The following is a 25,759-nucleotide window of genomic DNA, read 5'->3' as shown; positions in this document are numbered from 1 at the left end:
CAGGTAGAGAAAATAATCAAAAAGGCTAGTAGAATTCTGCTTTTTACATCTAGAGGTCAAGGAGTGCAAATCATGCTTCAGCTATGCAAAGCCTCGGTTACATCAAATCTGGAGTACAGTGATTAGTTCTGGATACTACATCTTTGGAATAGTATATTGGCTTTGGAGGGAATGTAGATTTGCATTGCCAGAATGGTACCTGGACTCCTGGAGTTAACTTACGAGGAGAGATTGCACAAACCAGGATTGTATTCCATGGAATTTTGAAGATTATGCGGTGATTTGATTGAAGTTTCAAGATATTAAGGGGGATGAATAAGGTAGCTAGAGAGAAACCATTTCCACTGGTTGGCATGACTGGGATTAGAGGCAAACGTTTCAGGAATGAAATTAGGTAACACTTCGGCACACACAGGATGGTAAAAGTTTGAAACTCTCTTCTGCAAATGGCATTTGATGCTAGATCAGCTGTAAATTTTAATTTAGATTGACAGAATTTTCTTATCCAAAGATCTTATGGAATATGAGGCAAAGGCCCTATATGAAATGAGGTTATAGTTCAGTCATGATCTCATTGAATAGTAAAAGGGACTCGAGACATTAAATGGCCTAGTCCTATTCCCATGACAGCTGTTCATTACACTTGCCTATAGATTTTTTTATGGGCTTTTGCACTGCAGGTTGCAATTATTAGAAATCCAAAGCAGCGTTTCACCCTGTAAAGGGGATCTTGGACCTTTATGAAAAGGCAAGTAACTGGGCATCCTCTTAACCAGTCAGATTGGAGAAACTTTCTCAGGCACATAGGATGACAAATCCACACAGTGCTATACACAGACGTAACTTGCTTTCTCAGAACCAGGCAGTGGTTACCTGTGTGGCATTCATTTCTGATATGGGTGCACACAGCAGCATCCCTCCATGCACCTGAACATGTAGAAATGGCACTCTCCTGATATCATGCAGCCCAACTGACTGATGTGACACCAGGCTACCAAAATTGAGCAACACCAGTCCTGCCAATGCCTACATTGTTCAGAAATGAAATAAAGAAGCATGAAGCAGCAAGGTAGGTCCTACGGTACCTACTATTTGTAAGTCTTTAAAATATACTTTGAAAGGTACTTGAGTTATCACTATCCAATCAATCAGGACTCCAGATATTGAGTTTTAATAAGAGTTTAAGGCGGGTTATACAGCAAAAACATACAACCATTGTAAGTACCAGTTCAGATCAGCCAGCACTTTTTCTTTCATGGAACATGTGCATTTCTGGCAAAGCCAACATTTTGTCCATCCCTAATTGCCCTTGAACTGAAGGCCATTTGAGAGGGCAGTTAAGAATCAACCACATTGCTGTGGGTCTGGTGTAACATGTAGGCCAGACCAGGTAAAGATGGCAGATTTCCTCCCTTTAATGATAGTTTCATGGTCACTATTACTGACACTAGTTTTCAATTTCAGATTTATTAATTGAATTTAAATTCCTCCCGCCACCATGGTGGGATTTGGACCCATATCCCCAGGGTCTCAAAGTGACTAGTCCATTATACCACCATCACTCTCAAACAGAAGCAGCTCTTTCTTTCTTCTTCCACTTCAAGTTCGTTAAGTCCTCTCAACTTTTCAAACCCTTCAGCAATGTTTGATCAGAGTCTTCCTCCAGAGCCCTTTTCCACAGCCTACTGCCCTTAACTTTCCCAAAGTCTCTTACTTTATACCCTTTCTAGAGATGGATACCTGGGTGGATCATTGATCAGGCCTTTTGATCCTAAAAAAATTTACTTCATTTCAAAATACTCTATCAGGCAGTCAAGATCTCTGTCTAAACTTTGGGTTGAAAATTCCACCTTTAATGTCATTACCTACCATTAGCATCTTGAGCCTTCACATGTACCTTCTGACCATATTTAATCACTCTTACCTCATCTTTCCCTTATCACATCTCAAGCTGTTCTTCCCAGGCTAGTTCTATCCTCCCAGTAACATCTGGTACCAGACTAAATTCCAAAGGTTTCATTTATTCCATTATCAGTTATTTATGTCCAAATCTATTCGGAAGATCTGCTATTCAGTGCAACTGCTCTCATTCCTTATCAGGCTTTTGAACCATGCTGCTATTCACTACATTCACATCTAGTCTATTCCCACATACTAGTGAACTCATGTACTTCAGAAAGCATCTTAATTAAGAAAGGTTAAATGAAAAGTTTTAACATAATTTTGCACTACTGCTAGCTTTTCATATACTGATCCAACTATGTCCCATGTATAAGCTAATTGGCTTAATCCAAGAATGATGATTTCCCCTAGCCTGGTTTCCACTGAAATGAAACCTTAAGCAATTCCAAGTTATTTGGGATTATGGAATAATGTTAGAATGCTGAACCACAGGTGTTTAAACCAGATATAAATATCTATCTGATACATAAAACAGCAAAGCTAGTGTTAAGACACAAAAGTGCAAATCTTCAAATTCATTCGCTTAAAAATATGGGCTGATGTGCTATTGTATTGGTACAGAATAAAATTGATTATCATCAACAGTTAAGCAATACACCCCTTTATAAATGTTCTTTAAGGTTTGTAAATCCCAATGCATTCATTGTATGCATTTGAACTTGAAGTTACCTCAAGCTCTTATCTCCACACTAATTTAGCGCGCACACACACACACACACACACACACACACACACACAAACATACACACTGCTCCCAGCCCGGTCTAGTTGCCAGCCCGAATTAAGGAACCAGTACAACAGAGAGACAGGAGCAGAAACACAGCAAAGCCTGAAGGTGCCACTCACCTTCAAGCTCAGCCACATGACCTTCTGTATTTCCATCACTCTAGATGCATCAGTCAGTCACTGAGTTACATTTATATGCCTCTGCCTTTCCCAAGTTGGTGCACAATCATCCCGGACCTACTTGGCATTTGCTGATAAAAGTGTCGTAAAGTTGAAGAGCATTTTGGGCTCACCATCCGTCCCTTTCTGTTTGGCAGCATTGATCCAATGGATCCAGGGCTGTCCCACCAGAGCCTCTGGACTGGGTCGTCTCCTCTCCACAGTCGTTTCCTCAGAGGAGGGAGGGTCACAACACCAAAGACTATTTCTCTGACCTCCCAGTTGAAAAGAAACTTCTGTGTTTCTGGATTTTGGATTTCGGACTGGAGAGGTTATGGTGTATATTCTAACCCTGTTTCTAATTTGTAACAAGTAGAATTATTTAAAGGGTTAAGGACCTTTGTTGCAGCTATGTAAAACTTATGGAACATTTTCAACTGGAAAATGAAAACACGCAGAAGTGTTTTTGGAGAAGTTTTGGTGCGTATACCAGACAGTGTTGCCACATCTTCACAGGAATGGCAGTAGTGACCTGTTCACACAAAGGCTGCGAGATATTTGGGGGCTGCAGCAGGTAGTACCTCTGGATCTGCAGCAAGGCAGGGAGGTGAAGCTGAAGCTTTCGAGAGGGGAAGCACCATGCCATGCCCTATGTCGAGTTGGAACTCCTTGCTCCTCGACAGTAACAGGAAGCTATCTGGTAGTCTAGCCATTGCATGCATTGGTGTATAAGACCATTATTGCTTTCCTGTATGCTGCCCCATTGTGGTCTTCATCTAGTCCTCTGCAGCAGTACTCTTCTATCTCATTCTTTGGTGAGCTGGCAAACAAACCATTCTTTATTCCTGGCCTGCCTGCAGCCCATTTGTGCCTGATGAATCACCACATGCTGGTCCCAGGTGAGTACAGTGCCAGTATCTGAGCTGGTATTGCAGGTGTCATGTTAGGTGATGCTGCTGCTCTCTCCTTGGGCTGCAGCGGCTGTGCAGGCGACTGATCTTGGGTGGCTGAAAGCAAGAACTCAGAAGGGAAGGTTGATGTGAGGGAATGGGTTTGGAGTGGAAAGCAAGAAGTCCATGATCACACCATTAACAGTACTCAGCATGGCCAGAAAGCAAGATGAGGATGAGCAGGGAGTTGAGAAGAGGCATAAGGCAGGGGGATGCCATCATCTTCAATATTCTGAACAACATTGAATGCTGCTGGCCCTGTCACAGCTGGCACCATGATGTGGAGAACCATCTCCTTTGTAGGGCTTTGGAGATGTGGGTGTCCTTGTTCCCCACCAATTCTGCACTGCTCCCTTCTATGTTTTGCCAATATGTCCTGCAAGAGAGAGGGCAGAATGTCAGTGGTTGTGCAGCACTGTCTGGGTAATGTGCCTACCACAGCTGAATGGCTAGAGGCAATGAGAAGTGGATGTGGGGCTCGCAGAATTAGTCGGTGTGTAAGGGGGAGACGGAGTATCTGATGTTAGGCATGAGTCCTGAGTAGCAGTGGTGCTGGGCGAGGGATGGGGTTGTGGTGTATTAAGCAGCAGGAGAGGTTAGTGCTGTTGTGGGTAGAAGATATGACTTGGAAATGCATTTACTGATGTTAACCACCCATGTGAGATAATTACACCTCCAGTGGTCCTGCAGCCAGATCCTCAGATCCAGATTCTGGGAATTAACCTTCCTGATCACCTGCTATAACCCCCTCTATGGGTTGCCCTTGAGGGTCGCCTGGCACCCTTTGTGACTGTGATATCTTTCCTTCTGCCCACTTGCACCACTGATACCTCCAATGCCACATACATCGCAGAGCAGGAAGATGCCATCATCATCAATATTCTCAACAATATCAGATCTCTCTGTGCCCTGGTGTTCAATTTTTAAGAATCTCCATTGCACCAATCTTTTTTCATCTTACCTTTAAGAAGCAGCCTACCTTTAATTTAAAAAAGTTGGCAAACAGTGCCACTCGCACTACCTGCTATGTGCAAAGCTCGCCAGCAACAATGGAGGCCCAGAAATTTGAGCCACAAACATGCAGATGAGGTGAGTAGACCAATTTTTTGTTTTATCTGCCTTGATCTGAACAGGTGCTGGCACACTGCAAATCACTTGCCCTGTGCCCAGAAATTGGGGAAATTGGACTTAACACTCACAGAGTCTGAAACAATAGTGCGGTTAGAATAGTTAATTCAGTACCAAATCATGTACAGGAAACAAAATCAAAAGAGAGGCAAAGAAAGAAGGTATTAAGAAAAATTAAAGAGACAGAAAGAAAAAGATTGGAAGAAGCTTTTATTTCAGATTTTTAAATCTTCAGCAATAATTATAATCTGAAGGAAGAGACTCCACACTTATAGAAGTAAATTTTCAATGCAAAGAGGTTGTTTGATAGTAATTAAGACATGACGCGCCATTAAAATGCTATCTACGCTTGAATGGACAAGCCTCTTTCTGACAGGTTCAGTGGATATTTGTCAAATAAGTACCTCAACTTCATGTCATTCTACGTATTTGAATTCTTAGTCCTTCAGCATGATATCGATATGGCGAAGCTTCTCGAGGAACAAGAGCAACTTTCTGATTTCCACATTTAACAGTGCAGGTGCAGTGCACTGATTTACTCTTTAATAAGGGTATGTGCTGATAGCCTCACTGTTTAGCTCAAAATCCAGGTCATAAGAGACACAATGAGTGGAATTCAGTGGCGGCCAACATGGGTCCCACCCATCAGTTAGCAAACAGATGCAAGCTCCACGTTGCCTTTCCACAGGAAGCTATTCTGAGTTAATCAGGCACTTACCTGGACAGTATCGTGCCTCCCTGTGAGCTAAGACACCAGTAGGACAGAAACCACACCCCTGAGAGCTGTTGGCCAATCAGAGGCCTTGCACCTCACTCAATATAGCATCATTCAAATACAGCATTGGAATTTGTATGCATTCATTTTTCTGTAAATCTTTCCATTAATACTTGGATGTGTCCACAATTCATAACCAATACTAGGGGAATATAAATGATCAGCAAATTGGATAATACATGCTGCAAAACAACAAATAATGTATTTCTGTGGCACTGACTGCTTTAATTAAAAATTAATGCCGACCAGAATTTTCTATGACTATGATAATTCCTAATATTCTACTTACTTACTTTACTGCTTTTCTCCCCCCATAGATTTTTGTTTATTCTCTTGGGGCCTCTTGGTAAAGGTCCACAATATCATGAAATTGGCAGGTCGATTGCAACCCTGATGACTGATGAGGCAAGTGCTGAATTCCAAAGTATTTAATTTAAAGTGATCTAGAGATATTTGTTGCACACTTTGATCATTCATTAATTGCAAACTGTCTAATCTGATGTAATCATTTTTGAGAATGCTACAAAAGTAGTCAGTTTAAATTACATTGGGGGAATGGACAGTAATAAATTGTTCATGAGTTTGAAAGGACAGATGTTTTAAGTTCAATTCTGGTAGACAGGAAGTCACACTTTGTATCATTACTACCAAAGAAATAAGAACTACATGTAAAATGGTATTTGGTCACATTTTAAAAAAATGTTTAGAAGGTATGACTAGTGAGAATGATTTCTCTAGGCACAGGTATGCTGACACTGCAGCTATGTTTGGAATTGAACCAAGCTCTTGATTTTTGTACAATAAAAATGGACATTTGCAGTGTTTTCTGTTCTTTTGTCGTCCATGCTTTCTTAAAAAAAATGACCAAATGCAATCATTTCACCTGACATCACTAACAACTCAGGATTATGCTTTATTATAAACATTTAAATAAGTTAACTATTGATTGTAGGTATTTATGGAGATTTATTTATAGTTATGATTTAGATATATTGGGAAAAGTGCCAAATCTGTAATAAGTAACAATTTGAGTCTGAGATCAATGAAATGTAAAATAACTTGTGCTGTTAAAGGAAAGGATACAGTAATCCCTGCTTTATGCTGGACTCAGTCAACATTTAACGCTTATGAATGACGCTTTAATGTCATTCATAAAATAGGGACTATATAAATGTCGTTCATAAAATAGGGACTATATATCCAATTAATGTTGCAACGTTCACTATAATGTTGTGAATCACAGACTTCCTGCTCCGTGTCCTGCTCGTCTCATAGGGACACATGGCATTTTCTCACATATTCTCCAGTGCTGTTGGGGTCAATGAACCATCATTGGGGTCCTCTTCTGTTGCTTCTCTTCCCTTCATTCCCACCTTCCCTTCTGGTTCTGCTCCCGTCCTTAAGCCCCCAGCTCCCATTCCCAACCTCCATTCTCACTTTTAAAGACCCCAGTGCCTGTTGCCACCACTGAGACTTCTTCATGTTTCCCATCGATCCTGTTCTTGCTTTCAGCAAGTACTGAAGTCTTGGGACTTCTTAGCTGGTCCCTGCACCGACCAACTTCTGCCATTAGATGGAGCCCGGTCAATCGGAAAACAGGCAGCTAGTGATTTTAACCTTTTTTTACTTTTATTTACATTTAGATTGTATTTCCTTAAAAAATTTCAATTTATTTTTAAAGGTTATTTCATTTATGAATGTAAGCATTTAGGAATGTACAGCATTTCAACTTAGAAAGTTTTAATGATTTTTTTTCTGATGAGAAAGGTTCTAAAATACTTAACTACAGTATTTTATTATATCTAGTGATTTATTTTGTTTCACAAGTTATTTCAGCTAGGAATACAGTGCTGCACGTATATTGCACAGTATTTCAACTTGTACATTGGTTCTTTTGGACATTACTCATCCGGAAAACACAAACTCTGCTTTAAACATTGATTTCTGTTGGAACCTTTAATTTGCCTAAAGTAACTTCACTTAGGGAACACAACTACAACTTTAAGTGAGGACTTGCTGTATCCAATTTGCATACTTCTAACATTTGCTGTATACTGCTAAAACCAGTGACTGCACGAGCAGAGCTTTTGTTAAATTCTAACATAAAAAATGAATTATTGTTTTAGACATTTTCAGGGTCAATTAACATTGATGATCTTCCGCCAAAATGGCTTCATGGAACTAAATTAATAAAAACAGTGGAACTCTCTGATACCAGTAGTTTTCAAACTGTGGCCCCTATAGAAAATTTCCAGGTGTTCAGCAAAATAATATGAAAGTGCTTATCAGACAGGCCAGCCCTATGGATGATAACACGGGAGACTTTGTTCCTGGTTTCCCCACCAAAACTGAACACGGTACTCCAGTTCCGAGTTTCTCACCATTCGGAAAACACTCCAACGTATCTTTATTGCGTTCAAGTTGGATAACCTCATATCTGCCCAGATTAGAATCATAGAATCTTACAGCCCAGAAGGAGATCACTTGGCCAATCATGCCGGCACTGGCCCTTTGAAAGAGCTGCCCAATTTCGTCCGAAATCCCAACTTTACAGCCATAACCTTGCAAATAATTCCCTTCAAGTAAAACGTATTCAATTTATCAGTTTTTTCACTCACTTAATTTGTCTATGTGCCTTTGCATATTCCTGCTCCCATCTCCACTAGTTCATATGAACATACGAATTAGGAGCATGCACCGCCATTCAGTATGATCTGATTGTAACCTCAACTCCACATTCCTGGCTACCCCTGATAACCTTCGTCCTCCTTGTTTATCAACAACCTATCTAGCTCTGCCTTAAAAATATTCAATACCTCTGCTTCTACCCCCTTTTGAGGAAGAGGGTTCCAAAGATTCTCAACCCACTGAGAGAAAAAAAATTCTCCAAATTTCTGTTTTAAGTGGGTGACCCCTTATTTTTAAACAGTGACCCCTAGTTCTAGATTCTCCCACAAGAGGAAACATCCTCTCCACAACTACCCTGTCAAGACCCCTCAAGATCTTATCAAGGCACCTCTTGCACTTCTAAACTCCAGCTGATACAAGCTCAGCCTGTGCAGCCTTTCCTCATAAGACAACCCGCCCGATTCAGGTGTTAGTTTCATAAGCCTTCTCTGAACTGCTTCCATCGCATTTACATCCTTCCTTAAATAAGGAGACCAAAACTGTACACAATACTCCAGATGTGGTCTCACCAATGCCCTGTATAACTGTAGCATAACTTCCCTACTTTTGTATTTCCCCTTGCAATAAATGATAACATTCCATTAGCTTTCCTAATTACTTGCTGTACCTGCATACTAACCTTTTGTGATTCATGCACTAGAACAACTAGATCCCTCTGCATCTCAGAGCTCTGCTACGTCTCACTATTTAGATAATATGCTTCATTTTTATTCTTCTGCCAAAATGGACAATTTCCCATTTTCACACATTTATTCCATTTGCCAGATCTTTCCGGCACCTCCTAACTTAATGGCCCGTAACTTCCGAGCTCTGGGATGTCTTAACTGGGGTGCACCCCAGAGATGTGCTGGGGAATAGCCCCCCCCCCTCCACCCAGAAGTCTCCAGGTAAGGACTGCATGACAATTGCCCTGGAAGTTCAAACTTTTGTTGGACAATTACCCTGCAACCGGAACCATCTGAAAGTACAATTTAAATCGCAACCTTCAGATAGTTCCGACTGTCTTACAGTAATAGTTACCCTGGAAAAGTTAGAAATGGTTTTAATTCTTCTAACTCCTGGGTAACTATAGTACTACAGCCCCACTCTCACACCCCCTCTTGACTGTCCACAGGAGCCAGCTGACCACCCCACTGACCACGCCCTGACAATCCAAACCCTACCCTCACTGACCACGCAAACCCCCCCACCACTGACTACCCCAGCCCCCTCACTGATCACCTCCCCACATCCACCCTGAACCCCTGCCCTGATCATCCAACTCCAGACCAACCCACCCACTATCAACATCCAACCCCCCACCCCACCATTGACCACCCGGCTTCACCCTCCCACTGAACTCTGGAACCCCCTCATTGTTCAGGCTCCCCCCACTGACCACTCCCCACTGACCATCCAAATCCAACCCTCCATTGACCACCTGACCCCTCACTGACCATTCCTCCCACTGACCAACCCCCCCCCCCCACCCCCCCACTGACCTCCCGAACTCCTACCACATACCATCCGACCCCCCACTAACCACCCCCCCCACTGACCTTCCGAACTCCTCCCACCCGACATCCACACTGACCATCCCAACCCACCCCACCCACTGACCACCCAAGCCCCACCCCATCCACTGACCAACTGAGGCCCCCCACTGACCAACTGATCCCTTCATTACCAACCGGTCCCCCTCCCCAACTAACTCACCCCCCCCACAATCATACCCACTTACCTTACAAACTAACCCTCTTCCTGGCTTCCGAAAGTGGCTGGACCTTTAAACCCACCTAAAAGCTCTTGTTTGTCCTGAGTCGGAAGGTTGGTTGGGAAAGGAGTGGCTGGATTTCCAGGTAAGAAACTCGGAGCAGAGTGGCAATCCTATTCTGATTGCCATTCCACTGAAGTTCAGGCCTAATGTCATCTGCAAGCTTTATAATTACCACTTAACAAACTTAAGACTATCAATACTAAACTCTCAATATGATAAGCAAAGTCTACAGATATTGAGAAAATTTATGTTTGTGCAGGGTGTTACTCACATTGTTAAATTTTGTTTTTTTTGTTAGTTTTTTGTCCAAGAGTGATTTTATCTGGTCGGCTTAAAACATAGAAAATGGACATTCTAACGGGGAATCTTCTACTTATGAGTTATGTGGAGGAGAAAAAGAGGATCGAAGAAAGAGACATGTCAGATGGCCTTAATCCACAGGCAGAGGCATTGAATGTAGGAAATGTGTCTCTGTATGTGGATACAGAAGAAAGATAACATGTTGAAACTTGACAAGATAGTCTGTTGTAACCCAAATCTCTTTATCAATAATACGCACATTCATTTGAGATATCACGACTTGGCTCTTTCATTGCGGGGCTGTGCTGCAGGTGCCCTGGAATGGCCATGTACTCCATGATTTTGCAGTTCTATTAAATGATTGATATGTAATATGGACTCTTCTGAAGTCACTTCCAGCTATTTTAGGGCAGTTAGCACATTCTATTATGAAAGTAGAAAAACACTGCTGCTCTAGTAATATCATTCTTTAAAATGTGGACCCAGAGACCCAGATTCCAGGGCACTCTCATCAGCAGTTTCACACCATTCATACTTTGTGATCCTCTTCAAACAGCCACAAGCCTGGATGTGCCTGTTAGAAATAAAATGAATGGTATTGAGTGCTTTGAGGTGCTGGGGCTCTGTGGGCACTACCTGGACCTGCTGCTTCCACTTCAGAGTCATATATAGGAACAGAAGAAGTTTAACAGAATTGTTGTTGAACATCCCTTGACGCAACTTATGAAGCTTAAGCATGTCTTTATAGTTTGCTTTAATGTGTGTGATTGGGTAGCAGAGGAAGAACAAGAAAAGGATTGTGCTAGTACTGGGCTTCATGGAGGCCTGCAGTTCCACCACTACTCGCTCCCTCTATATTCGTGTCCAGCATAGCCTGTTCATATCAAAGAATCTGAAATAAGGGACCCTTCTCATTTACTCCTTTTGTGCTCTACTTTGCTCCACAAGCATGGAAACAATGCTGACATGTTGGAAATTTGAAGATGACATAAATGAGTGACAGTCAACTGGCCATCTTGTTCTGATGATTGTGCGTGCATAAACAAACTTGGATATTGTAGGATAAATTTCCTTTGTGGGACCAACTTTTCAAATGGCAATGTGGCGGTCATTCCAGTTTGAAGTGCTCTCTGCTATGGTATAGGCATACATCTGAAGCTTGACAAAAGCTGTTTTTTTGAAGGTTAACCAGCAGCTTCAGGGTGTAACAGAGAGGAAACTAATTGTGATCTACTTGCTTGGCTTATCTATTTCATTTAGTGCAATGCTGGCTAGCTTGATCTTTGCAGATATTTTGAGGCACTTAGCTTTTCCCTTTTGTGAGAAGGGCTTTGCTGCCATTCCATTATCATTTCTAAAGTTCCATCTGAAAATCTAGGTGCTCTATATCATAAGCATGTCATGATTTCTTGTCTGCATAGTAAAACTAAAACAACTCTTTAAGCAGCAGCTGAAAAAATTGCAGGTTATTTCCTGCTGCTGCTAATTGCAAGCAACTGTAGACTGACACAGTAGAGACTAGGAACTTGTCACTAATGTCACTAAGGCTGGCTTCAGAAAAATCTGTGATCTTGACCCAACACAATGTAGTACTAAACTTGCAGATCCATTACTCACTACTCTGCCAGGGAGTTAACTTATGGGGTGAAGCTTGGCTTTGGCAAGGCTAAGTAAGCCATAGTATTGTGTGGCTGGCAGATTTTATAGAGTCATAATGGCATAAAAGGAGGCCATTCAGCCTATCATGTTCCTGTTGGCTCGCTGTAGAGCAACCCAGTCAACACCATTCCCCTGCTTTATCCCTGTAGCCCAGAATGTTTATTTTTCTTGAGTGCATATACAATTTCCTTCCCTAAATCACTGATTGTCTCTGCTTCCACCACCCTCTTGGCAGCATGTTCCAGGTTATACTACTTGCTGTGTAGAAAGTTCATCTTCACATCCTCCCTGTATCTCTTGCCCAAAACCTTAAATCTATGTCCCCTAGCCCTTGTACCATCAGATAATAACCTTTTTTTATTTACTTTATCTAAACCTGTCATAATCTTGTACGCCTCACAGATATCTCCTCAAACTCCTTTGCTCCAAGGAGAATAATCCCAGCTTCTTCAACCTAATCCTGTAGCAAAATTTCCTCATCCCTGGAACCATTCTGCTAAATTTCCTCAGAACCCTCTCAAGGACCTTCACATTCTTCCTGATGTAGCTTAACCAGAGCTCTACGAAGGTTCAGTATATCTTCCCTGCTGTGCTGCTGCTATATCCAGAAGCCAACTTTACACCAGTGGAAAATCTAGGTTAAAATCTTTGGGAGGAATTTTCCATGCCTGCTGGTATCTGGCAGGCGTGAGTGAACAATATGGCGAGAAGGCCAAAAATCGTTTCACGACTTTGTGAAACCAGTTTGCAATCGTCCTCTCCGCTCGTCAATAGCGGGCCACGTTTCCCGCTGCTGAACGTCAGGAACTTCATTGCAATACATTTGCACATCATTATAAGCCCAGCTCACTGAAATTATCCCCCTGCCCTTGATTGTCTGAGGATCATGCCAACATGTTTCACAATAGCCTTTGTAAGGCGTACACCTGGCGAGCTTCACTTTAAGGGGAACTCGGAGGTGAGTGCGCAGTAACATCGCACAGTGCTCGCGATGGTTGCCTGTTTGACCTCAAGGTTAAGGTGACGCCATTGAGGTGAATTGGTGGAGGGGAGCAAGGGCTGCACTGCGGTTGAAGTAATTTGGGGGCGGGCAAGGGCTGCACTGCAATTGATGGGAGTGCACAAGCACATGCGGAGGGGCGTGGGGAAGGAAGCGGAAACACATTAGGGAAACCTTGTGTAAGGTGACTATTCCTCTGCAGCTGAGACAGTTCAGGCACATTGTGCCTCATTGACATACTTGGTGTTGGACCTTTAGCTTATCTGCCCACTCAAGCAATTCAGAGGCATCAAAGTGCCACCAAGTGCTCCAGAGCTTTTCACCCCTCGGGCACAGACTGCAAACTAATGAGCATTTTGGTGGACTGCAGAACAATTGGACGACTGGGCATGTTGTACAATCTCCTTGCGAAAGCTGGCCATGGAGCAGTCACTGGTGGAGACACTCACAGCCCCATGTAATGTCATCATTCAGGTTTGGACCAGTCTCCCCATGGTTCAAGCTAACAGTGCAGCCTTGCAACGCAAAATAGGAGAATGCCTACACCTGAGGTGAAAGCACAGCATGCAGTCCAGTGGGGAAAGCTGCCACCAATCGGTCAGGTGGAGTGGGGCAGAAATGGATGGGGTGTCGGGCAGCCACGCAGCGCACTAAACTCTGGCTATCTAAGTGGTGGCCAGCATTCCCTGGGATGCATTAAGGGGCCTTCATACTTAACCAAGAGAGGTTCTTAGGAGAAATACATCAGGAGCATGGAGCATGGTGACCTAGCTGTATGCCTACAGAGAGCGGAGGCAAAGAAGATAGCATCAGATGGGCAGAGGGAGGAGCAGCACTCTCAGGATGAAGGGATAGCTGGGACTCCCACACACGCTGCTAAGGAGCCACAGTGAGCCGTCGATGGTTGGTGCCTTGCTGACAACAGGGTCCTTTAGAAGTCAGCAAAGGTTCTAGTTTATAAGACCATTGTGTTGACCACCCTCCACTACTGGAGTGAAGCATAGACTGTCTACCGATGCCACATTAAGATATTTGAGAGCCTCCATCAGCAGTGCTTGCATTGATTCCTGGGGATCAAATGGGAGGACCCCCAGAGTAATGTGATGTCCTCTGTGAAGCTGATTCTACAAGCATTGAAGCCCTGCTCCTGCAGAACCTACTCTGATGGACAGGCCATTGTGTCTGGATGCCCAAAAACTGGCTCCCTCTGCAGGTTCTCTTCTCGCAGCTCTCCATTAGTTAAGGCTCGAAGGGTGACCAAAAGTAAAGTTATAAGGTTACACTCAAGGTCACCCTAAATCAAGAAGGCATTAACACCACTGACTGGGAGGCGAATCCTGCCAGTCTCTCGGCATGGCACTGCCTGTACCATCAATATGCAAGCGACTTTGAGGGTCAGCGACTTGACCACAAGGCGCAAATGCTGCGACAGTGGAAGGAGAAGGAAGCCAACCTGGGGCTGCGATTTCCACTCCCCTGAGCAACAATGTGCCCCCGCTGTGGGAGAACATGTGCATCGAGAATCGGGCTCCTCAGTCATTCGATGTCTCATCAAGTCTGACGGATGTCATCCTCGAATCCGAGGGACCGCTAACGATGATGATGACAATGAGACCCAGGGACTATAGACGGCACTTGTCATTCCTGCAGATGATCCTGGCAACTAGGGATGGGCAATAAATGCTGGCCTAGCCAGCGAAGCCTGCATCCCGTGAATGAATAGAAAAGAAAAATGACCGAGAACCAATGTCACTGAAGCCTGCACATGTCCAGGGAATTGTTCGGTCACAACTGCCACATGCTGCAAGATTTGGTGTCATGGGGACATGGAGGGCATCCATTGCCAGTGGTGCTCAATTTTTATGCCAGTGGCTTCTTTCAAGGTTTCACACGTGACCTCTGTGAGATATCTCAAGCCTACATGCCCAATGTATCCATGAGATCACAGACGCTATCTTCTCAAAGTCACACAACTTTGTGTATTTTGCCGGGGATCAGGAGAGCCAATATGTAGGAGCGCTGGGATTTGCCTAGATCTCAGGTTTTCCACAGGTCCAGAGTGCTATTGACTGCACTCATGTGGTGCTCAGATCTCCATGGCAACAAATGGTCGACTACAGCAATCGCAAGAGCTTCCACTCCCTGAATGTTCAGCTGGTGTGCGAGCTCCAGAAATGCATCCTGCAGGTCTGCGCACAGTTCCCAGGGAGTGTGCACAACTCCTACATTCTCAGTAGGTCTCACGTCGCTGACGTCTTCCAGGGTCCACAGAGGCTGCAGGGTTGGCTCCTCAGGGACAAGGGCTACCTACAGAGGATGTGGCTGATGATGCCTGTGCGGTGGCCTCAGACTGCAGCAGAGTGATGGTATAACGAGGCTCATGCTGCAACTTGCACTTCTCTGGAGCAAACCATCGGTATGTTGAAAATGAAGTTCTAGTGTCTGGACTGATCTGGTGGAGCCCTGCAATATAGTCCACACAGGGCGCCACGTATCATGATAGCCTGCTGTGCCCTTCACAACCTGCCGTTGCATCGGGGAGAGGGGCTGGCTGAGGAGGAGATGGGGAACTGCATGTCTCCTCCGATGAGGAAGGTATTGATGGGGATGAGGGTGCGGAGGCTTTTGAAGGCAAGGATGATGATGATGAAGCCATTACACTGGCCAGGTGAGGCATGCACACTTGAGAGGCTTCATAGCTGCTCAATTTGTGGAGGATGATGACGACATGAGTGAGGAGACACCCTAGATCATCACATTGCATCTTTGAACGTTTGACTCCAGTCTGGCTGATGGCAGTGCACAAACCCTACATGATAAGGCTCCTGTCATGGAGACACAGCAGATACCCATAGTTCCTACATTCAGGAGGATGATGCTGACATGCAGTGGGGACACTCCATAGATCCTCAAATAGCTTATTGTGAATGTTTGACTCCTCTCTGGCTGATGGCAGATCGCTTGGACTCTGTGAGCAGGGTCATATTATTGGAGATGCAGTGGGGAATATTTAACTTCTCCTGATCCTGTGGCATCTTTCATGAGCTGAACCCTTCAGACCACACTGTCACCGGACTCAGATGCTGATGAGATGGTGGGAACAGCTGCACCCCAAAGGTACTCAGAGCACACAGAGAGAATGATGGAACTCTGTTCCGCTGTCCGAGGACATTCTGGCAGCAACAATAAGCCCCATTGAGGTGCAGGCATGATTGATGTGTCCAGTGACAGTGAAGGTGCACCATCAGTGTGCTGAGATGGTTGCACAAAGCACAGGGAGGAGGCCCTGGATGAGACACCTGCCTTTATTTTGTGCAGGGACCAAGGTTTCACATCTGAGCAACAGGGACACTGTTCATCAGGAACCATAGGCAAGGAGACATTCTTGGGAGTTCATTAACAAAGTGAACATCATGTACAAGTGATTAACACCCATACCCAGGCTATGCAACTACATCTTCTTAAACTTCTTAACCCTGCCGCTATGTCTTGGTGTTCCCCCGATGCCCACAGCAGAGGTGGAGGCAGCCTGCTGACTGTTACACCCTGTCTGTGATGACCTTGACGGGAGTCCTCTGGAGGACTGAGACCTGGAGGGCCCTAGCCAACTTTTGAGGTCCTGCTGTGTGGCACCTTCCTCAGCCTGTGGAGCTGGATTAGCTGGGGTCACAGGAAGAGGGGATTCAGATGGGCCAGACACTCCCGGAATCACCTGGGTGGATGGCCCTGGGATGTGCACCTGCTGATCCTCCTCCTTTTGGGTGCCCAGGGTACCGTCAGTATAGGAATGGTCCAGATCTTTGTCGGCCAGCTGGATGACTTCATTTTCAAAATCTGTGAGGACCTTGATTGCAGGCATTCATTCCACCACCAGTCTGCAACCTTCAGTTTTGTTGTGTGCCAATTTGCCTGCATGAATACAGATGGAGAGAGTGTAATCAGGACACCTGCTAGGCCAGATAATAAGTATGCCTGGCATGTGTGGGTGGTGAGTGGTGCCATGGATGGGATGAGGACAACGAAGGTTTGTGTGAGAGAGAGTGAAGGCGATGTCCCTTTAACTGGCATTGAGTGCGATCCCTGTGTATGTGTGATGGGTTTGTGAGTGTGTGAGTTGAGAATGATGAGAAGAGTGACTTACCCTGGCAGAACGAAGGAGATCATTCATCCTCTTTCTGCACTGGGTAGCTATCCTCTTTTGCAGGGCGTTGACACTGACCCCCCGCTGCCACCACCTCCCATACCGGATTGCTGTCCCTCCTGTGGCCAGAGCGAGGATAGAGGACATCACAGCGGGTCTCCACGGTGTCCAGAAGGCATCCCAGGGACGGGTCACTGAATAGGGAGGCTGCAGTCTTCTTACCTTACAGTGCGATATCTTCTGTGCACCAGTCCTGGTCTGGAAGCACTCAGAGTTGTGCATGTGGCTGCACTTTAAATATGGCACCCGGCGTGAGGAAGTGATGCTGAGGTGAATGCATGGCGGTCGAATCGGAGGCTGCCGGCCAGTGAAATAGCGTGTTTTCAGGGAATTATTGATTAGTAAGGTGGGATTGGGATGATGCGGCATGAAAAGCTGCCATTGAGGCCAGCAGATAAAATGTTCTTTTTCCCACCCATTAGCACACTTAGTGCAAATCTGGGGCGATTCCATCCTTTAACTTCTTTTAGTAGTTTAATTTCTTTAATTTCTTTTAGTAGTTTGAAGCTTTTTAAGGTCAGTTTGATGTGTTAGTATTTCCACCATCTCTAACTCTTCTGAATTACACTTAAATGCTACAAACCTTGTTTTCCTTCATTTGAAATGAAATACCAATAACAGAATTGCAGCCAACCATGCACAATTTACAAAATGAGTTGCCCTGCCAGAGTAGTGGGGAAAAAAAAAGGATTGAAGGGAAATTCCAACTATAAAAGCCCCATAGGAAAGCTTTGACTGCCTTTGCATTGAATGCAACAATGCAAATTTGACTGCAAGACAGTGCCTGTATTGCCTGCCACTACACAGTCAAATAATTATTTAACCATGACATCTGATGACACACCAGGTGGAGGAACATACCAACATGAAGAGCTCTGAAAGAGTCCACAGCTCTTCACAGTTGTCTCAAGTTAATCAGACAATTTGAGAGGAGTAAGAACTAAGGCTCTGTGTAGTTTGTCATTTAGATGCAAAACAAAGTTCCAAGCAGTAAGGGTTCTATGACCCAAGGTTGCAGGACATCAACTGTTCTACATAGCTTCCCAGTTGGTTTCCACCAAACTAATATGTGCCCTACAAAATAAGAGTATTGGTGACATGCAGGCAGTGTGTGTTGTCAGCTTTAGCACCTTCCCTGTTAATACAAAGCAAGCTGGAAAGTGCAACGGTTTTAATATTTTTTGACAATCCACATTCATGATCTAACCTAGGAAGATAGAGGGTGGTGAATGGCTTCTGGGGAATTTCAGCTATCTTCTTTGACCTTGGCTGATAACACCAGAGATAGTGACTGTGAGTAGGGTTGCGGAGTGCTTCATTGAGGTCTGTGCTGAAACCACAGTGCTTATTTAGCAGCGTTTCAGAGCTTTGAAGCACAATTCCATTGCTGTACATAGAGGTGTGAGGTGTGATGCATTTTGGGATGACTAACATGGCAAAGGAATACGCAATGAATGGTAGGACCCTAGAAAGTACAGAAGATCAAAGGGACCTTGGTGTACATGTCCATAGATTCCTGAAGGCAGCAGCACAGATAAGGTGGTTAAGAAGGCATATGGATACTTGCCTTTATTAGCCCAGGCATAGAATATAAGAGCAGGGAGTTTATGTTGTAGCTGTATAAAATGCTAGTAAGGCCACAGCTGGAGTACTGTGTGCAGTTCTGGTCACCACACTATAGGAAGGATGTGATTGCACTTGGGAGGGTGCAGAGGAGATTCACCAGGATGTTGCCTGGGCTGGAGTGTTTCAGCTATGAAGAGAGATTGGATAGTCTAGGGTTGTTTTCTTAGATCAGAGAAGGCTGAGAGGGGACCTGATAAAGGTATACAAAAGTATGAGGGAGGTAGATAGGAAGAAGCTTTATTCGTCCTACTAGCATTACTGTAATAGTAGAGGAATTAATCCTTGATGTTTTACTGGTATGCCTTTGTTGTTTTTGTTTTGATCCCAGTTGAGACCAGTAACTTTTTTTAAAGAAGATGAAATCCGACATCCGTGTTATTTACTGAAAGAGTGAAGCCACAAGATTCCACAGTTTAAAACAAAATAATTTTTAATATACAAAGCAAAAACTAAATACTATCATGGGTATCCAACTATTCTCTAAAACCCAGAATCAAAATAAGTTAAACATGAATTAACAGGCAAATCGTGGTTGATTATAAACAATAAGTGACAAATTAAATGTCAGATACAGCTAAGACAGATCTTTATGAATTGGCTTGGCAGTCCACTCAGCACTTATGTCATCAATCTCAGCCACAAATTCCTTCAAAATTCTGGCCGGGATTTTTCGGCCCCGCCATGTCAGGACCTGCTGTGCGAGAATCAGCAGCCCAGCCAAAAGTCTATTGACTTTCAGTGGGACTGGATGATCCCAGCGGTGGGTGGGGCGGGAAAATCCTGCCCTCTGTCTTGCTCATGAAGAAATTCCACTCTTCTTCTAGGATTAGCCTGAGCCCCAGCTGACAACAGCGCATAACCAATCTGGGTTCCATTAACACTGTCCTCCCCAAAAATGGCACACATCTGTAGAACCTCAACTCTGTTTATGACAGTCTGGATGGCGTAGCTCCACCAATGTTGTCTTCAAGTAACAGAAACAGCTACAGCAACTGTATATTTACTGATTCTCAGCTTCTGGATCTAAACTCTGTCTTCTTCAGCCTGCCTGTACTGCACCACTGGAATCAGCATCTCCAGCTGAGCTTTGATGATTCTGTCATTTTATATGGTTTCAACCAGTTTCACTCTCCCCAGAAGTTTTGGTTTCCAATCTAAGTTTCAGTCTTTGTCTCCTTAGAAATTGGAAGTTATTTTCCTTTCTCAATTTCTTTTTTCAGTTCCCCTTTTCAATTAGGGCCTGTCTCAAAAAATACAAGCTTTGAAACCACGGATTCCATCACATTCCAAAAGTATTGATTAAACGTTAAGCTATGGAGCTGGCTAATTGACCATAATGATTTTTTCTGCTCCTGTGTATTTCTATGCTCCTCAATTGAATTAAGACAATGATACAAATTTCATTTAAAGCATCCATAATTCTCATAAATCATCAAGGGATATTTTATTAATTTCCTGAAGTGCAAATTTTAGAGTAATTTTTTTATTGCCGTATTTAAGACATACAGTAGCACAATCTTAATAGAAATAAGTTAAGAATATCTTAAGATACTGTAAAATTAACAAATAAACACTTTTTATTTCTACAATGGTATGAAATTTTACCCATTCATTCAACACCACTTCACACTTGGACTGGATACTAATATCATGTTTCTTCTAGCTGCAGGATAATTCTAGTGTGGTGTCTTATCCCTAAATTTATAACGCACACAATTATTGTTGACAGTAAGACAGTAAGGTGTGATGCATACTAGAACGCATGTATTGAACTATATCTAATTGGTGTATATAGATTCCTTGTATAATTGGTTCTTGTTTGTGCAACTATATTTCAGGTATTTCATGATGTTGCATATAAAGCAAAAGATCGTAATGATTTAGTTGCCGGTGTGGATGAATTTCTTGATCAGGTGACTGTTCTGCCACCAGGGGAGTGGGACCCATCAATCCGAATAGAGCCACCAAAAAGTGTACCTTCCCAGGTATGTAGGTTTTCATGTCATTGTTCTCAAATACTGCTCTTGATATAGGGCTCTACATTTTTGTTGAAAAGCAATATTAACCTAATAATAAAATATTGATTTAATTCTTTCATGGAATGTGGGTGTTGCTGGCAAGACCAATATTGTTGTCAATCCCTAATTGTGCTTTTAGACACCTTATGATTATTCTATTAGAAGCTGGAATATATTGTGGTAATTAACAGTATAAAACTGTAAAGCCTCAAACTCATCTATTGATGAAGCTCACTGAATAAAACCATAGCTCAATAGAAGTTGCTATATCATTCTATCTCTTACTTTTCTTTAAAAAGGTACTGAGCTGCAAATGTAATTATGCTTATTGATTGGGAATGCAAATGTGAATAAACTGTAATGGCAACCTTAATAAATAAGTATAATTTATACCTAGGAGTAATTAAAGACATGTAATCTCATCAGTGTTGATGTCATTAATAAGTGTAATATATACCTTGGAGTAATTAAAGGGGGGGGAATGACATGGGGGTGGGGGAGGAGGGTGGGTGCATTTGATGGCTCCAGGGGCCTACAAAGGAGCTGCCTGAATCCCTTGCCCAACACCAGCCACGTAGAAAGCTTGGCAGCTTTAATTGCATGGCTTCCACTCCCAGTGGGCAAAACACCAGCGGTGTTAAGGTGAGGCCCTTAAATGTCCATTAAGTAATCACTTAAGGGCTTCAGTAAGCCCAAGGGTGAGCCAGCCAACCACCCAACACCTCCCCTACCCCCATAAAGTTTCAGACAGGTCAAGGGTGGGTAGGTAGGTAGGTGGCAGGAGGGCTACCTATTGGATTTTACATGCTCTCCCCACCTTCAAACTTGTCATCCCTGCCCCCCTTTAGACCTCCGCCTGGCCTCTAGAACCCACCTCCCATCCCCTCACCCCACCTCCCCAATCGTCACCTTGCCAAGACCCCCAACACTGGACTTACTTGGGCTCCTCGGTGTGCTGGGCCTGCCTGTGACCACCGCTACCAGTTGGCACTGCTGGTTCTAGAGCTGTCAGCCATCCGAATGCTTTAAAACAATTAACACTGGTTCTGGCATTAACTTGTTGTGGGGCAGCCGTCAAGACCGTGGGCGGGCTGCCCCATGCCTCCAGGTTTTAGCCAGGGGTGGTTGATGAGGGGGAGGGTAGGGGGGTGGTGAAAGGAATGTGGTGCCCTGTAAAATCAAGCCCTATCAGTCTATAAGGTAATGGACCAGAATTTGCTGGAGCATGACATCTCTTGGCATACACTGTTAGTTAAATGTCTTCTTGCACATTTCAACTCAAAATGTTTAGTATCCTAACTTGCTGGAGTACAAGCTAGATAGGGCAACAGGGCATCTGGGACCTTACTTAACCAGTTTCCTAACCAATGAGATCTAAGGCGCGAGAAATAAGCAGAGAGCGTATTGAGAAGGCAAGTGAATTAGCTTGGGCGAATTCCATGTTAAATCAGGTACAGAAATGGAAATAAAGTGGAAAGCAAAGCTTAGATTAAGAGAAAAAGAAACAGAAAATAAAAATAAAAATACCTGCAAGTATTTAAAATTTAACAATTTTAAATCTCCAAAAACAATTCATTGGCTGATAGACTGAGACACTGTACTTTTGAAACAAAAACAGAATATGCTGGAAAAACTCAATAGGTCTGACAGTATCTGTGGAGAGAAAAACAGAGTTGACGTTTCAAGTCTGTATGACTCTTCATTAGCTCTGAAGAAGAGTAATACGGACTTGAAACATCAATTCTGTTTCTCTTTGCACAGATGCTGTCAGACCTGTTGAGTTTTTCCAGCATTTTCTGTTTTTGTTTCAGATTTCCAGCATCCACAGTATTTTGCTTTTACTGTACTTTTGATTGTTCATTTTCTGGGCCAGATAGGTTTTTGGGCAATCATCAATATTTATTAAGCGATTAAAGACATAATTACGCAAATAATTTCTACACTTAACCTTCTGTGTTGAGAATTGATGTACATATCAAGCAAGATCTTAAACAAAACATGGAGGGTAAGGGCAAGATGCTGTTTGCCTAAAGCAAATGGCAGAGCGGCATAAATCAATCTGCAAATTCTTGAGATTCACAATTCCACGTATAGCTCCTAATTCCTAAATTTCCTGGCTGATCTGCTCATTAATATTGGTGTGCATTGTTCACATGCCATAATGTTTTCAGCAAATTCTGGCCTGATATTTTTCCTACAACTATTCCTTGGAAGCCGGAGTCTGAGTAATGTGCTGAGTGTAAAATCTCTTAGCTTGTATCAGAATAATTTTCTGAATGCACAACTTGAAAACTCTTTCCCCGTGCTATCAGAGGATTTCTGACTAGATTTTTCCTATGGCAGGCGGGCTGGGCGAGAGTGGGCGGGGGCAGGCACAGAGCTGATCACCATCAGTGATCGGCTGCACATCGCCATTTTACGAGGGCGGGCCAATTAATGTGTGCGAAAGAGCGCAGCAATCTCCCTGAGGCACGGAGCTGCCTCGGGGAGATTGAATAGAGAACAAAACCTTTTAATAAATGATGTAAAAATTGATTTAAACATGTCCCCTCTTGTGACAGTAAGACATGAGTTGGGACATGTTTGTGAAGGTGGGAAAAGTAATTTATTGAATTTATAAAAGCTTCAGGAAACCTCATCCCGCCCGTGGATGAGGTTTCCTGAAAGACGCGAAGGCTGCTTGGGCTTTTCGGCTGCCCGCCAACCTCAAGGTTCGACGGGCAGCATTCTTAACTAATTTAATTATTTTCTTAATGGCCTTAATAAATGGTTGACATTTTGGCAGGTGCACAACCGCCTCTGGCGCATACCCACCGAACGAAATATTGAGATGACTTCGGGCTGCACGACTGACATTATCACACATCATTTTACGCGTCAGCATGTTGGGCCTGTCCCCGCAAGCCGACTGGAAGATTCAGCCCCTTGTTTCTTCCAGTTCATTCGGAAACCAAAAGTGAATTCCACATTAAAAATTTAACTTGGGCAAAATTTCACATTCAAAATGTTCAAACTTAACTTGCCACTTCAGAGATACAGCCCGTGCGTTGGCATCTACCATTTGTAATGCTTCACTTTTGCAGCACAGTGGGATTATGTGAGCTAATTGAGTTTATTGTATAAATCTTGATGACATAAGCCGTTATCATTCAAGTTTTTCCTCACATAAATGCTGTTACCTGAGAAATTCTGTAAATCTTCTTGATTTAAAGAGCAGCCACTAACAATATAACATAAATAAGCTGAATAATTTTTAAGAAAACATTACAGATAAATTTAAAAAAGCAAGTCTTGTATTTTACATAGAATTTTTCATGAGCACTGGACATCTCCAAGTGCTTTACAGCCAATTAAGTATTTTTTGATGCGTAGTCACTGTTGTAAAGTAGGAAATGTGGCAGCCAATATGCACTCAGCAAATTCCCACAAACTGCAATGATGACCAGATAATTTGATCTTTTTGTGATGTTGATTGAGGAATAAATATTGGGCAGGACACTGGGGGTAACTCCTCTGCTTGCCTTCAAAACAGTGCCATGGGATCTTTTACATTCACCTGAGCAGGCAGATGGGATTCATTTTAATGTCTCATCTGAAAGACGGCACTTCCGACAGTGCAGTGCTCCTTCAGTATTCAAGCTCTGTGCTCAAGCCTTGGTGTAGGACTTGAACACAGAACCTAGGCATGGATCTGGGCCTATTAATAAAATTAAGATATGACAGTGGGGTTGGAGTGGCCCACTTGCACAGCCTCCATTTTCATTTTTCCTGACTACAATATACAAATCACCTGTGTCCAATTTCATGAACCATGCTTGCTATCACAGGCTCCATGAGTGATTTGGAGCCTCACCAAATCAGGCTATAATGTACATTTTAAAAAAAATTTTGGCTTCAAACTTGCTCACATTCTGTCATGAAAGCTTAAGTAATGCAGGAGTATAAGAGTGGTTTATTGAAACCCTTGATTCTGTTCCACCAATGAATCAGAATGTGGCTGATCTGCACCTCAACTCCATTTATTTGCCTTGGATCCACATCCTTTAATGCCTTTGCTCAACAAAAACCTATCAATCTAAATCTTGAAAATTTCAATTAACCTATCATCCATAGCATGTTTTGAGAAGTTTCATATTTCCACTACTCTGTGTGAGAAGCATTACATGCGTGAACACTGATTGCTCTCCAGTACCACACCTCAGTAGCTTTTGGCCACTTATGTCCTTGGATATTGGGTGTGAGCAATTGTGGAGGTGTCATGACAGAAAGCGGATGTGGTCCTCACTAAATGCCTATACACATGCTGGGTCACTGAATGGTGACCAGGAATGGAAATTTTCACTGCATTTTCTTCCTCTCTAGTCCGGCATTAATGAGGCCAAATATCTCCAACCCAAACGAGGCTAACTCAATACAAACTGAATCTCTGAGCTTTTGATTTAGTTAAGTACTGTCTTTACAATTAACCCGAATAGTGGAACTCTCTGCATGCAGGTTTAAATTGTGTATTGGATAATTTTTCTATGACTCTGTTGTAAAGATTATTGTAATATTTCATTAAAGTGTATATGATTAAAACAAGCATGAAATATAGATTAGGATATGTATCTCACTTAAGATGAGGGCAGATATAGTGAACTGGTTTCATTAACATCGTGAGAAATACATGGAGACTATACTGAGGTTTTCTCCAATATTTACAGTGAGTTTTCAGTGTGATGAAAATTTTTGCAGTTTGGTCTGAACCAGTTAGGAAATCATTGGGCATATAAGATTCTTCACTATATAAAACAGCAAATTGAAATATTTAA

The 25,759-nt window shown here is 43.2% G+C and overlaps 1 protein-coding gene across 1 annotated transcript in view; it reads left to right on the top strand.

The window, feature by feature from the left end:
• The window catches only part of slc4a10b (solute carrier family 4 member 10b), a 283,634-nt gene that overhangs the window by 142,026 nt on the left and 115,849 nt on the right, over positions 1-25,759 (top strand). Inside the window, exons 9-10 of the mRNA XM_041200245.1 lie at positions 6,018-6,105; positions 20,769-20,915. Of these exons, the coding sequence (XP_041056179.1) occupies positions 6,018-6,105; positions 20,769-20,915 (235 nt within the window). The remainder of the gene's footprint in view (positions 1-6,017; positions 6,106-20,768; positions 20,916-25,759) is intronic.

This window comes from Carcharodon carcharias, chromosome 12 (assembly GCF_017639515.1).
Source record: "Carcharodon carcharias isolate sCarCar2 chromosome 12, sCarCar2.pri, whole genome shotgun sequence".
NCBI lineage: Eukaryota > Metazoa > Chordata > Chondrichthyes > Lamniformes > Lamnidae > Carcharodon > Carcharodon carcharias.
Note: the sequence above shows the minus strand (reverse complement) of the source record. Positions and strands in the feature narration are given on the sequence as shown.